Below are 15,455 nucleotides of genomic sequence, written 5' to 3'. Positions count from 1 at the left end.
GGCACATTACAATGCAAGGAGCGCCAGTTTGCTAGTTTTGCTCCTTGACGTGTAATGACAGATAGTTTCAGTGCAGCAGGCCAAAGCAAACATCAGTTCACCCCCACTAGACGATCCTCCGTCTGGACCCAGAAACTAACCTCCTGACACGCCACCGCTCTGAGATTCCTAATTTAAATCATCACAGGCGACTGTCTGCTACTAATGAAGCATATTTTTCCTACAAATGACGGAGGAGTAAATGCCCGACTTGTTTTAGATCACATCCAAATGTGTTTTTCTTTTTCCAGAAAGATGAATGAGTCTCAGCGAGGATCATGGCTGTCTTTATTTATTTTGCTCATGTGAACATTTGTTCCACACAGTGTTAAAAATAAAACACCAGCTCATTGGTTCTAATTCAGACGAGTTATGTGACAGCAAAGAAGATAATCTTTGTGAAATATTCAACAACTTAGCCGACAATAATGACATGTTGCTTACAAAAACTTTTATTTAAAAAAAACCTTCATATTGTCCTTTTAGTCTGACCAACATGATGATTACTGAGCGGTGAAGTTGGCGAAATATTTGCTTCCAGATTTATCTTCTATTTATTTGCATTTGAAAGTTTAGGACTCTAACTAACGATTCTTGTCATTATTGCTTCCTTTGCTGAATATTCTCTCAATTAATCGTTTGGCATGGCTAAAAACAATCATGCCATTAAATTGCTCATTATTTTCGACCCAATACTTCAAATGCTAAACATATTAATTTTCATATTCAAGAGAGAAAAGCAGCTAATTCCCACCTCCGACCAGGTAATATTTGACATTTTTGCTTTAAAAAAAGAATCTACATAACAAATCAGTTATCAAAATAGTTGCAGATTGTTTTTATGTCAATTGACTCATCAGTTGATCAAATAAGAGCAAAACACTCCAACCAGACCCACTAAAGCCACTTGACTCACTGGCTAATGTGTTTGTGATAGTATGAGTCTATTCTCTAAAAACATGAAGGTGGAACAGAATATTATAGATAAACTAGAAACGCAAAACATCTCAAACTTGCATCTGAGCTAAATGCTCTCTGCTATGCAGTGATGCAATGTACACTACTGGTCAAAAGTTTTAGAACACACCAACTTTTCCAGAATTTAATTGAAAATGATGCAGTTTAATGTCTCAGTGTACTCTGAAATTAATGCACATTTGCAACATTTAAAATTCCTTATTGAGCATGATAGTGTTTTGAAAGTAAAAAAAAGATTCAAAATCACATTTTATGTTGGACTAAAGGACTAAAAAAAGACACAAATAACATAAAAAAGACACAAAATGACAAAAAAAAGACACCAAAAGACACAAAATGACAAAAAAAGACACAAAATGACTTAAAAAGACATGAAAAGACACAAAGTGACTAAAAAAAGACACAAAATGACTAAAAAAAGACATAAAATGACAAAAAAAGACACCAAAAGACACAAAATGACTAAAAAAAGACACAAAATGACCAAAAAAAGACACAAAATGACTTAAAAAGACATGAAAAGAATTAAAAAATGGACAAAATAGCCCAAGACTCCATAGAGTTAAGTTGTTAACCCATTTCTTGTTCCCTGAAAAAGGCCTACTTGTATAATTCTGAAATGTACATTATTTTCCAGTTTTGGTTAAGCTTACCTTTTTTTATTTACCTCTGGCAGTTCACCACTTACCTTTGGACCCTTTCAAGCTGTTCATTTGACTTGAACTGCTTGAATTTCAATAAAAAACTGGAAAAATTGGGGTGTTCTAAAACTTTTGACCGGTAGTGTATATGTGTAGGGCTTTTATTGTGAAAGGTAAGAATTGAAGGAGTGAGGCTGTAGGCAATAAAAATTCTCCTCTTGGTTCAGACTACAGATCTCTTTGTTATTATTTTATGACCTTCATAAGTCCAGGCAAGTCAAGCGTTGTAAATTGAGCTTTTGGTTTTCCTAGAATATCAGACCAGCTAGAATTAGACAGTGAAAGCTAATCTAACTGCAGATAGTGTCATTTTTTTTTAATAGGCTTTACATTGTGCGATCAACATTTACTTCATAATAAGTTACAGGAAAAAAAGTTGTTTATTGCCACTTTAAACTGATAATTACAGCTCTTATTCTCCGTGGACAGCCTCTGCTGTATTAAATGTATAATTAAAAGCCCTCAGGTCTCAGCTCTGTGTCTCTGTGACATATTGACAGCAGCTCTCAACACAACAAACAGTTTTTCTCCCTGTGAAAGAGATACCTCAGTCTAAATACTTCACAGGTACTTCCTCTGGCCTGGAGGCCTGAGAGAGGAGATCCTACAACAACATGGGAGCATTTAGTCATGGGGGATTAACCCACTTTGAGCCAGTTATTTGGTACCATCTCCTCTTTATTTCCACAATATGACGGTTTGTTTTGGGCGGCTTTTGTCATGTATGTTTCTTATTATGTGGCACTACAGAGGATGATAATGGCTGCTCCTTTTCAGGTGTTTCTTCTTCTAAAGAGCACTTCTTTTCATGTGATCAGGTGGTGAACTCTGCATTGTCTACAGCAGGGGTCTCAAACTGAAATTACTGGGGGTCGCTGGAGGCAGTATCAAAATGACCAAAAAAAGACACAAAATTACTAAAAAAAAAGACACAAAATGACAAAAAAAATACACAGAATTACCAAAAAAGACACAAAATGACAAAAAAAATACACAGAATTACCAAAAAAGACACAAAATAATTTTAAAAAAGACACAAAGTGACCCAAAAAAAGACACAAAATGACCAAAAGACACAAAATGACAGAAAGAAAACTAAATTACTTAAAAATGAAAAAAATTACCAAAAAAAGACACAGATTACTAAAAAAGACACAAAATTACCAAAAAAGACACAAAATTACTAAAAAAGAAACAAAATTGCCAAAAAAAACACAAAATTATTTAAAAAAGAAACAAAATTGCCAAAAAAGACACAAAATTATTTTAAAAAGACACAAAATTATTAAAAAAGACACAAAATTATTTAAAAAAGACACAAAATTATTAAGAAAAGACACAAAATTACCAAAAAAGACACAAAATTACTAAAAAAGAAACAAAATTGCCAAAAAAGACACAAAATTACTAAAAAAGAAACAAAATTGCCAAAAAAACACAAAATTATTTTAAAAAGACACAAAATTATTAAAAAAGACACAAAATTATTTAAAAAAGACACAAAATTATTAAGAAAAGACACAAAATTACCAAAAAAAAGACACAAAATGACCCAAAAAAAAGTAATTAAAGGGACCTTCCACACACAACACGGTAAAGTGCCATTCATATAAAACTATTAATCTTTCATGTCAAGGTGGGGGCCACAAAATATCGTCCTCAGAGTAAGTGTGTTAATAAATGTGTGTGTTTGTGTTAAAGGCGAAGATGATGTTCTGTTCGGGGGTCTTCTGGACTGGCCTGGTCTTCATCCCAGTCACCTCGCTGGTCTTTGACGTGGCGTACAAAGTGTGAGTCTTCTCTCCTCGCTCATCATCACTCCAATACACATTCTCCACAATCTCTCCTGTCTCCTCAAGAAATTCCTTCAGCTCTGAAATTTTGTTACGGATTTCCCAGGAAGTCCAGCTTTCCCATTCTGTGAATCCTCCGTGGGAAATGTTTGTGTCTGGTCCACATCAGCCCACAGCAGATTCAACGTGTCAGGAGCCATTTGCAAAGCTAGAAGTTTTATTTCCTCCAAAGCAGTTAGAATTGGTCTGCTGGCTTATTTAATGTCAGTCTGTGAAGGTGATATCATGTTAAAGCATCTGTCACTATGTGAGACAGTATTATAGGGCTGGGTAAAGTTAAGAACCTTTCCATTCGATTTTGATTCTTTAGGTCACAATATCAATTCGATATCGATTCGATATTGATTTAAATGCTTCGATATCGATTCAATAATAAGTAGAATTACACAAACAATTAATCAGAGTACCTGTTGATCGTTTTAAAATCATTATTTATTTTCATGCCCATATGAACAGCCATGGTATAATTCATAGCATTGTTGAGCAATAACACATCTGAAAATAAAGCATTAGCACAATAATACTGAAAACGAACTACAAAAGTAAAAAAAAAAAAAAAAGAAATTACAGTTCTGCATTAACATTCAAGTAAAGTGCATGTAAACTTAAATTATATTTATTTTCTCTTGGCAATTGTGATATAACTCACATCACATTTTTGAGCAATAAAACAACTGAAAATAAAGCATTAGCACCAGAAGATTAGTAGAGCAGGGGCTTTATTCTCCCCTGTAAACAGCCTGGTTACTGATTGGATAGATCGCTAAACGGGATGTGACGTAGTAATCTACACGACAACAACACGCGACATTTGTAAAAGCCGGCAAAGCAGTGTTCCCAACTTAGCGTCTTTGTTGCTAAATTTAGCGAGTATTTTTCAAGAAAGCGACTGGAAAAAAATCCAGCGACTCCTTCTAACTCTTCTTAACGAGCCGCTAACGAGCCAGAGACCGGCTCGTTAGCGGCTCGTTAAGAAGAGTAGAAGGAGTCGCCGTTAGCGGCAGTTAGCAGCAGTTAGCTACAGTTAGCTCTGTAGCAGTACAGTGTGTATGTGCTAACAGGCTAACAGTTAGCTCTGTAGCAGTACAGTGTGTATGTGCTAACAGGCTAACAGTTAGCTCTGTAGCAGTACAGTGTGTATGTGCTAACAGGCTAACAGTTAGCTCTGTAGCAGTACAGTGTGTATGTGCTAACAGGCTAACAGTTAGCTCTGTAGCAGTACAGTGTGTATGTGCTAACAGGCTAACAGTTAGCTCTGTAGCAGTACAGTGTGTATGTGCTGCTGCTGCAGGAGGTGTTAGCTTAGCGATCGTTTGTTTACAACAAGCAGCAGACACTCTGTGCACAGTTAGTGATGTCATTAATTCACAATCATTATGTTTATGATCTCCGGAGACTCTGTTTATAATTAGCCATGCTATAATTAGTTAATAATTAGCCATGCTATAATTAGTTTATAATTAGCCATGCTGCTTTCAGCTGCTGACGTTGTGCACAGTTAGACTACAACAGTTCACAGCGCCCCCACTGGCCAGGAGCTTGAATCGATTCATAGGATTTAATGAATCGATATTGAATTGGGAAAAAATATATTGCAATGCATTGATGAATCGATATTTTTAGTATTATAATGATATATTGTTTAATTTCCAGAGTGAAGAAGGTGTGTTTCAAGACGCTGGTTGATGAAGTTCAGGAGCTGGAAGCTTTATCCAAAGACCCGGGAGCAGTGGTGCACGGCAAGAGGTACAGCTACACGACACTATACTGCTCTTTACACTCTTTAGATTTACATACAACATTTATTAACCAATGTTTTTATCTCTTAATGGACTAGGGGGAAAAAAGTATTTTTCCATATGCTATAATCCGTTTTTATTTCCTGTTTGCTATGATGTACTGCACATCACATCATGTCCACAATTTGTTGATTGCAGATCTACAACTTTCTCTAATAATTTAATTTACTTTATTCCCAAACAGTAATATTTTTATCTTTAATAGAAAGAAACTATAAAAGATGAACTTTTCCTCCACAGACATTTGGCATTCTGCACGAATCATATCATATAGAGTTATTTTACAAGTTCCTGATTTGTAAAGAGCATAAAGGCATCCCTAATAGCTTTTATACATCCAATTAGCACTTAATATCAAAATTCCTCACGTCAGACAATATGTGTTGTTTAAAAAGGCCATACACAACATTCAGAACATTAATATAGCAGCAAAAAAAACTACTTGCTATGTAATTCAAGCTCCTCTTTTATTTGCTGTGGTAACCTTTCCATCCAGGGGAGCATGTTAGTGTGTGAGGCTATCCGCTGTGTTAAACAGTGAGTTTGTATGTGACCAGTTAGGGAATGAAAGCTCAGACCCTGAACCATATAAACCATATATATATATATATATATATATATATATATATATATAACCATATATATATAACCATAACCGCTGTGGGCAGAACCATATATCTGCTGTGAATATCACGTGCAGCAGCTTGAAGGTAATGAAACCAAACTTTAATGAATGTAGTGTTAATGTACAGTAGTTTAACTCTCAAATGACTAAATTCATAATCCCACAGCGGCATTGAGTTAACGCTAACAATTTATTAATATGGCAATCAGTTCCATCGCATTCTATACGGCATGAATGTTATCCTCAGCTGCAAAAGGCCAAACTTCCTTTCCTTTACTGTTTCACTTTTCAGCAAGTTACTGCTGAGCTTTTAATCTGGTTTTCCACTTTTTATCCTTCGCTTTTTTCTTGTCTCTTCATTTCTCGTCTCACAGAAAACAAACGGTAGAACTTTCCAATGCATTGATCTTCCACGATATGTGTGGTGAAATCTTTTTGGAATAAATATTGGGAAACTTTTTACGAATAATATAAACGGACAGAAAAGTCTGTTTTTGGTCAGTGTAGAAAATGAATTAAATGGCAAATCAACCTACTTCATTACATTAATGAAAAACAATCAAATCCTGCCATAAACTTCTTATAGATTTGCAGCATTGTCCACATTATCCTGATACCAGAGACTTGCAAAGGGAGAGCTGCAGAGTTATGAACGGCATGATGAAATGACAAATCACTCTCTGTTTATATCATCATGTGGTCCCATTCTTTTACACAAAATACAAAGCAATTTTTTCCAAATTCTCAAGATGACCATGGAGGCAGAAACATCTGTAACCTCCCAAATCCCCCCAAAATTTCACAAATACTCGCGGCTCGGCTGCCAACAATATTCCTGAGTGGAAGAGAGAAATCTCAAAATTGCTGCTAAATTGCAGGAGTTTGACTGTAATGTCTGTAATCATGTCATAAGAGTAGATGTTCCTGCTTTTTCCCCCCTCTCTCCTCTCCCCAAACAGGGAATGTCTCATTTTAGAGCTCCTATATTAAAGCCGTATATTATAAAAACGTATTAGCTGAACTGGTCTGCTCCGCTCTGGGGCCGGAGGCCTGCAGCAGGAACCAACATGGAGGCAGATCAGTGTGAGATCTCCTGCTGGCTGAAAGTGATCCGAGCCTGGCCACTGTCCCGGACCCAGCAGGCTGCAGGGGCACACACACACACACACACACACACACACACACACACCCTTACAGAAACAAACACGCAGAGTTGCAACCACACAGAAACATGGATGATTTTGCATGTTTCCGCGTAGGAGGACCAATATACACTACTGGTCAAAAGTTTTAGAACACACCAACTTTTCCAGAATTTAATTGAAAATGATGCAGTTTAATGTCTCAGTGTACTCTGAAATTAATGCACATTTGCAACATTTAAAATTCTTTATTGAGCATGATAGTGTTTTGAAAGTAAAAAAAAGATTCAAAATCACATTTTATGTTGGATTAAAGGACAAAAAAAAGACACAAAATGACTAAAAAAAGACACAAAATGACTATAAAAAAGACACAAAATTACCAAAAAAAGACACTAAATGACAAAAAAGACACAAAATGACAAAAAAAGACACAAAATTACCAAAAAAAGACACTTAATGACCAAAAAAGACACAAAATGACAAAAAAAGACACAAAATGACCAAAAAAAGACACAAAATGACCAAAAAAAGACACAAAATGACTAAAAAAAGACAAAATGACCAAAAAAAGACACAAAATGACTAAAAGAAGACACAAAATGACCAAAAAAAGACACAAAATGACTTACAAAGACATGAAAAGAATTCAAAAATGGACAAAATAGCCCAAGACTCCATAGAGTTAAGTTGTTAACCCATTTCTTGTTCCCTGAAAAAGGCCTACTTGTATAATTCTGAAATGTACATTATTTTCCAGTTTTGGTTAAGCTTACCTTTTTTTATTTACCTCTGGCAGTTCACCACTTACCTTTGGACCCTTTCAAGCTGTTCATCTGACTTGAACTGCTTGAATTTCAATAAAAAAATGGAAAAATTGGGGTGTTCTAAAACTTTTGACCGGTAGTGTATGTTCGTATAACAAATGTGTGAGCTTCGTATGAATCCAGCCAACATGCTGTTTTGAATAACACACACACACACACACACACACACACACACTTTGTCCATCTCAGAGTTTTGTCTCCCTACATGTTATTCTGCAGCAGCAGGTAGAGTTTTCAGCAGGTCCGTCCAGTCTGGAGCTGCTTGTCCACGGCTTGATGTACGGCTCATTAAATGTTCCTGTGGTGCCCAGCATGCTGCTAACACTCTGCCTCTCTGTGTGTTTTCTCTGTGTGTGTGTGTGTGTGTGTGTGTGTGTAGTTTGACTGAGAGGGCTCAGCTCCTGAAGAACGTCTTCAAGAAGAGCACGGTCAGTTTGTACCGGTCTGACTCCATGCAGCAGAACCTGCTCCGTAAGTTACACAATCTTTATTTATTTCTCTCTCTCTCTCTCTCTTACTTCCTTTCTTACTAAACATGCCTCATGTTAGAGGCATCAGTTTACTCCTAGCCCAAAGATCAACACACAAAAAAAAAGACTTTAGTTTATCCACATTAAATTTATCTGCTTCCAAATCTGTTCCCTCGTCAGGGGAACCAGACCGAGCGTCATGACTCTTCCTCTGATGCTCTCTGAGTCTCAGGAACACTCTGCTCATCCACCTCGCTTCATAAATACTCTGATGCAGGAAACACACATCAGTAACTGTTCCCTGCGTCTTAACTTTCCCAAACTGCTAACAGTATATGAACTGTTAGAGGAGTTATTCTCATGGTGAGTTGGAGACGTTCATACAGTTTGGAGAGTGCTGAATATCAAATCGCTCCTTTTTTATCATCTGAAAAGTTCAAGAAATTCGTCACAAACTTGTTTTCATACTGTTTTTTATTTTTTATTATTATTTAAATCACATTTTTGTTCATTTTCCATTATATATATATTTAGTAACGCTTTATAATAAGGTCCTTAATAACCATTTATTAACAAGTAATAAGGCATTGTTCTCGCTTTAGATCCGGTAGTTGCAAAAAGCATAGTTAACTTATAGTTAACTTATAATAGATGAGCAATAAAGTATATTTTAATATCAATAAGCAAACAAAATAAGATTAATAAAGGCATGGCAAAGACATAAAAACTAAGATCTATTTTTAAGAGAATTGTGGTATTTCACAGATTCATTGTTGTTTTTCATGACATAAGTATATGAACTATAGCTTAAACAAAACTTGAGTGAAAATAATAGGATTTGCATTTGATTTTACACATTTTATCAGTAAAATATGTCCTTCTAATACAATAAAGGACACTAATACGATGGTTGATGGGTCAGCAGAGTAAAAAATCCTCAACATTTTAGCAATATAATTATCTATATGCAAAAATTAGATAAAAACTAAAGTTCTTCGCTGAATTTCAAAGTTCCTGTTTAGTTTTTACACTATCTGCAGCATTAATTAAATAACCCTATTTACACTTAACATAAACCTGCATGCAACCTGAATATATCATCATCATTTGATGGATATAGTTGCAAAAAGCATAGTTAACTTATAGTTAACTTATAATAGACGAGCAATAAAGTATATTTTAATATCAATAAGCAAACAAAATAAGATTAATAAAAGCATGGCAAAGACATAATGGGTGGGTCATGGGTGTTTGTAATGCCATTATTAACACTTATATAAGCTTATAAACACACAATAATGTTAATAAGCATCTGGTAAGGACTTACAAGGGCCTTATTACTTGTTAATTAATGGTTATTACAAGGACCTTAATATAAAGCGTTACCATATATATTTTAGACATATTTCTATTTGATTTTCTTGTTTGATTGTTTAGAAAAACCCATCATCTAATGCATCTAAGGCCACATTCAGACAGGATTAATGTTACAGTTTGAGGTCGGTAATAGGATATTTTCCCTCCTTCCTCGTAATGAAAGTCATTTTAGCCACCGGCAATTTATAGCAGCTGCTTAGTGTTTTTTTAGATGCAAGTATTATTTACTAGTAATTATCCAGCTGTGGTTTAATTATTACCACAGATGGCTGCAAGCTACTTAAAGGGATAGATTTGGAAGTGGGATTGTATGAGGGACTCAAAGTCAGTGTATTACTACAGTAGATTGAGAAACAGGCAGGAGTAGAGAAGAGGGAAGCAGCAAAATGTATTTAAGCCGTTTTGCAAAAAAATCTGTGTAAGTGTATGCTGTACTTTCACTGCTTCACCTTGCCAAGTTTGCACAGAGAGGACTGAAGCTGCTGTCTGTGCTTTCTACAGAGCCACCAGAGTCCACTGACAAAAACAGCAATTTTACCCCGAAGATCAGTAGTTCTAAACCTTTTTGAGTCGCGACCCCCGATTTAACATGCATGTTGTCCACGACCCCCGCTCACTGAACACAATCTCACACGCACAGTTCAGATCACCCAAAAAACAAACAAAATGAAAAAAAAAGACACAAAATGACAAAAAAAGGAAACAAAATGACAAAAAATGACACAAATTGACCACAAAATTATCTAAAAAAGACACAAAATGACCTAAAAAGACACAAAATGACCAAAAAAGACATTAAATGACCAAAAAGACTAAAACACATGAACACTTTAACACAGTGGAGACAGAGCTGACTTCCAAAATGATTTGGCGACCCCCAGAAATCATCTCTCGACCCCAAGGTTGAGAACAGCTGCCGTAGAAGACAGAAGTTGCTGGTCTACCGCTGCCTTGATCTGTTAGTTTGTTTGTGCTATTGTGTGACTTCAGTGAATCCAAACTAACCAGCAACTCCTGAGTTCTGTCAGGTATAATTCCTGTTTTTGTCAATGGAGTCTGGTGGCTTTAAAGAGAGCATGGATCAAAGCTTCAGCTTTCCCCTCCTTATGCTTAAACAGGACAGTCCTATTTCAAGGTAAAGCAGTGAAAGCATTCTAAATATTGTGTACACTTAAACTATTAATATTTAAAAATAATAATATTCATTTTTTATTTGTCTAAAATGCGTTTAGCTACAGCAGTACCTGCTTCTCCAGTCTGTCACCATCTACTGTACACTGACTATGAATAAGTGTCTCATACAACCCAACTTCACTAGTCAAACTATTATCTACTATTATTATATTATTATTATATCCTTTCGAGGCCCAGTTTAGACTCAATGAATGTTTCAGTTTGACGTTGGTAATAAGTTATTTTCCCTCCTTCCTCGTAGTAAAACAGTTATTTTAGCTGCTGGTAATTTACAGCAGCTTATTGTTACTGCAGCATATGTTATATTAGTAGTATTATAATATTAGTACTGGTGATTATTCAGCTGATTAGGTGTATAGTTCAGTATGAAACAAGCCTGGAAACTCTCCAGTGATTCTCTCAGCATGGCTTTGGTTTCTGTTCTTTTTCTCTCTTTTGTTGTGTCCTGTCTGATCAGTGTGTTTTTTGTTTGTCTCATAGGTGGGGATGAGACCGTTGTTGTGTGATTCCTTTTTTTTTTTTTATTTCATAATTCAACCCTCACCCAGTTTAAAGCTCCCGTAGCTCCTGTAGCTCCTGTAGCTCCTCTCTCTCTTCCTATCTTCCCTCGTGTGTCCTGAGTTGATTCAGTAGTTCAGATAACGATGAAATGATGAAATGTTGCGCTGTTATTCCCCCACAATGCACTCCTCTCAGCGGGCTCCGTTGAGCTTCCCCGCTGGCCTCCAGGTACTGAGCCAGTCATTTGACACCTGAAGGTGAGTCAGGGGTCAGAGGTCAGAAAACAGGAACCCTGTAGGGAAGTTTAGCTGCTAGATCACAGAGCTGTAAAACTGTTGTGGGAGCTGTGATTAAAAACTCATTTTTAATGTCTTATTTTCAACATATGACTTATTTTAAAGGAATAGTGGGACAGTTTGGGAAATATGTGTATTTGATTTCTTGCAGAAAGAAAAGAAAGGGTACCGACACCACTCATGTCTTTTTTAATCAATTTTTTATTTAGAGCAAAACATGTCAAGGAATAGAAAAAAAAATGAAGGATCGAATTCAGTTAACAATGTGGTTTATTTTAATGTTCGTCCATGTTGTGGTATTATTACACTGATAGCTGGTTATTTAAATCAGTAGTTCTCAACCTTTTTGAGTCGCGACCCCCAATTTAACGTGCATGTTGTCTGTGACCCCCGCTCACTGAACACAATCTCACACGCACAGTTCAGATCACCCAAAAAAGAAACAAAATGACCAAAAAAAGGAAACAAAATGACCCAAAAAAGACACAAAGTGCCCAAAAAAGACACTAAATGACCAAAAAAGGAAACAAAATGACCCAAAAAGATACAAATTGACCACAAAATTATCAAAAAAGACAAAAATGAGCAAAAAAGACACAAAGTGACAAAAAAAAGACACAAAATGACCCAAAAAAGACACAAAATGACAAAAAAAAGACACAAAATGTCCAAAAAAAGGAAACAAGTGACCAAAAAAGACACAAATTGACCACAAAATGACCAAAAAAAGACACAAAATGACCAAAAAAAAGACATTAAGTGACCAAAAAGACTAAAACACATGAACACTTTAACACAGAGGAGACAGAGCTGACTTCCAAAATGATTTGGCGACCCCCAGAAATCATCTCTCGACCCCAATTGGGGTCCCGACCCCAAGGTTGAGAACAGCTGATTTAAACTACTGTGTACATGTATGTAAATGGACAAGAGTTGAGAATTAGAAACATGTGCAGCACGTCAGCTTTATGCTGGTAAATTGCATCGTCCCTGTCAAATAAAATAAAAATGAGATTAATACAGAGCATAAAACTGCACAGAGAGTTTATAGTTTTTGTTAATTCTCAACTCTTGTCCCTAGTTGGGCTTTTACCTCTTTAATGTAATTAAGATGGATAGCTTCCAGGATCATTAAACTAAATAAAACAAGGAAGGAAGTTGTGCAGGTGAGATAAAAAAAAACCCAGAAGGGCTCAAAAGAATAAAAGAAGAATAAAAAAAACAATCATTAGGTAAGCAACATTAATCATCCAAATAAAATAATAAAGATGTGTGTAGTACGTAAAATACACAACAAACATTGAAATACATAAAACACACAACCCACATTACAACAATTCACTGAACCTGGTCTCACAGGAATCTGTGGAATAGCCACGGATTCACTCAAATTTCCGTGAAACTGACACGGATTTGGCTACAATGCAAGTTAATGCCAGTCATATCCCGTGGCTATTCCATGGATATTTGTTCCTATTGGTTTGTTCCAAGTCACGTGACTTTCAAGGTCCCGGCAGTCAGAACAAAAAACATGGCGGACAGTTCTCTCATTTTTAGTGAAAAAAATCAATATTTTGACTTAGTTTCTGCATAAAAATGGATTTTGATCACATTTCTAGCGAGAAATATATGTTTTATACACTTAATAGCAATATAGATTTATTTTTAGCCAGTACTTGGCCTTTGTTGTAAAATATTTAGATTTGGAGGCGCTGTGGGCAGATGTTTGACCTTCGGAGGGAGCCAGGCTAGCTGTTTCCAGTCTTTATGCTAAGCTAAGCTAATCGAGCCATTTATTTACCTTCCAACTATGAGAGAGAGAGGTGTGAATCTTCTCGGCAAGAAAGCGAATAAGCAGATTACCCAAAAATGTTCAACTATTGCTTCACTTTTGTGTTTTAGTTCATTCTTTATTCTGTTTATTAAGTTCAAGTGTGTCGGTTTTACACATTTAAGTCGAATATTTCATAAATGTGCATAGTTTTAATTGCTTCAACCCTTTTTTCAGATGGCTACGCCTTCTCTCAAGACGAGAACGGAGTGGTGTCTCAGTCTGAGGTGATCAGAGCGTACGACACCACCAAACAGAGGACCAACGAGTGGTGAGCCGCCGGGCGCTCCATCGGAGCCGCTGCAGCCGTTTCTACTGGCGATATTTGGAGCTTAGCGAGGGAGGACCAGCCTCCAGCACTGAGGGGAGTTATGGACATGAAACGAGAGAGAGTGTCTTTGAAAAAGGGAGAAAAAAAACAAAGGAACAAAAGAAATTGTGTTCACTTTCAGCTGTAGTTGTGTGTCCAGCAGACATGACGAGCACTGTGCTTTCTGAGTCTGTGGTCTGAAGTTCTTCACTGTTTCACTCACTTTGTTGGAGTGAACCTCGAAAAATTAATTAAATTACAAATCTAACTCCTAAACACTGTTATTGTAGAATTAAAAACACTGGACAATGATTAGCTTTTAGAGCTTTTAGAGGATTTGAACTTGTGAAAGATTGCCAAAGAGCAGTCGTGTATACAATCTTCCAAGTACTCGTGAATTCGGATAAAACTTTAAACCAAATGTAATCACTCCTGAGTGTCTTCTCACTCAGCGGACCACTTCAGAGCAGACATTGTAATATTTAAATTCTTTTTTTGCACTTAAGGAAGCGTCTATTGTGTAAAGCCTTACATTTGCTCATGCCTTCACCCTTCTTTTGAAAGAAATGTTTCTTTTTAGCTCCATTTTTTAAAAGTATGTAGATATCGTGCCTGCTTTTATTTTTAATTTTTCCTTTTTTTTGTTTAAAAAGTTGCCTCATGCAACTCACTGTAGTCCTGTTTTTTCACCGTTTTACAGCAGAAGCATTGACAGATAATTGCATTCCACACATCACTCCTGTCTCAACTATCACAACGGTGCCTACGTAGAACTTTTCCCTCGTAGAAAACACAAAATAAAAAAAGATAGCCACGAATAGTTTAGCCAGCTAGTTCAGACCAGTGCTCCACACACACACCTACTGAAACCACTGTCTCCCCACCACAGTATTGCACTCGTACAATGTGAAAACTACAGAGTGCCTTTGTGGCACATGTATCAAGTCAGATTTGTTCCTGCGGAGGTGAACAGGAGGCTCTCGGATGGTTTTGTTGGAGCTTACACAGTGTTTCCCTTAAAATGGAGATTTTATCCTTCTAACATAAGTGCCATTAGCTTAAGGGAGAGAGAGAAATATTAGCCAGGAAAACTCCATGACAATATCAAAACTACTTTGTCTCTATAGTTATTTTGTGGATTTGTATTTTTATATTGGAGATGTATGAATTTTGCATTGACTGGCTTTGTAATGAACTGTCTGTAGTTTTGTTTTCTTCCTCTGATAAACTGGCAGGATAGATTAGATGGAAAGAGGAGCTTTCTTAAATGTCTTGTTCTTATTATTAATATTGTTACAGCTTGATTTATTTATAATTGACTACTTTAACGTCTGTGTGATTGCTTTTTCTTCTCCCTATGGGAGATCTGACGGCGTGAGTGTGTGTCGGTTTATCGCTGCATGTGCATGTGCTGTATGTATGTGTGTGTGTGTGTGTATGAATGTGTGTGTGTGTGTGTGTGTGTGTGTGTGTGTGTCACCTCTACTGTGGATAACTTCTCTGTATGCGTTG

The 15,455-nt window shown here is 36.3% G+C and overlaps 1 protein-coding gene across 2 annotated transcripts in view; it reads left to right on the top strand.

Moving 5' to 3' along the window:
* The window catches only part of atp8a1 (ATPase phospholipid transporting 8A1), a 223,204-nt gene extending 208,044 nt beyond the window's left edge, over window positions 1-15,160 (top strand). For both annotated transcript variants that reach the window (XM_059345862.1, XM_059345863.1), the window contains 4 exons: window positions 3,420-3,508; window positions 5,225-5,317; window positions 8,344-8,435; window positions 13,811-15,160. In XM_059345862.1, coding sequence (XP_059201845.1) covers window positions 3,420-3,508; window positions 5,225-5,317; window positions 8,344-8,435; window positions 13,811-13,908 — 372 coding nt within the window. In that variant the 3' untranslated portion in view covers window positions 13,909-15,160. The remainder of the gene's footprint in view (window positions 1-3,419; window positions 3,509-5,224; window positions 5,318-8,343; window positions 8,436-13,810) is intronic.
* Window positions 15,161-15,455: the final 295 nt, after the last annotated feature.

The sequence above is a fragment of the Centropristis striata genome, chromosome 12 (genome assembly GCF_030273125.1).
Source record: "Centropristis striata isolate RG_2023a ecotype Rhode Island chromosome 12, C.striata_1.0, whole genome shotgun sequence".
Taxonomy (NCBI): domain Eukaryota; kingdom Metazoa; phylum Chordata; class Actinopteri; order Perciformes; family Serranidae; genus Centropristis; species Centropristis striata.
This window is presented reverse-complemented; position numbering and strand designations above follow the sequence as displayed.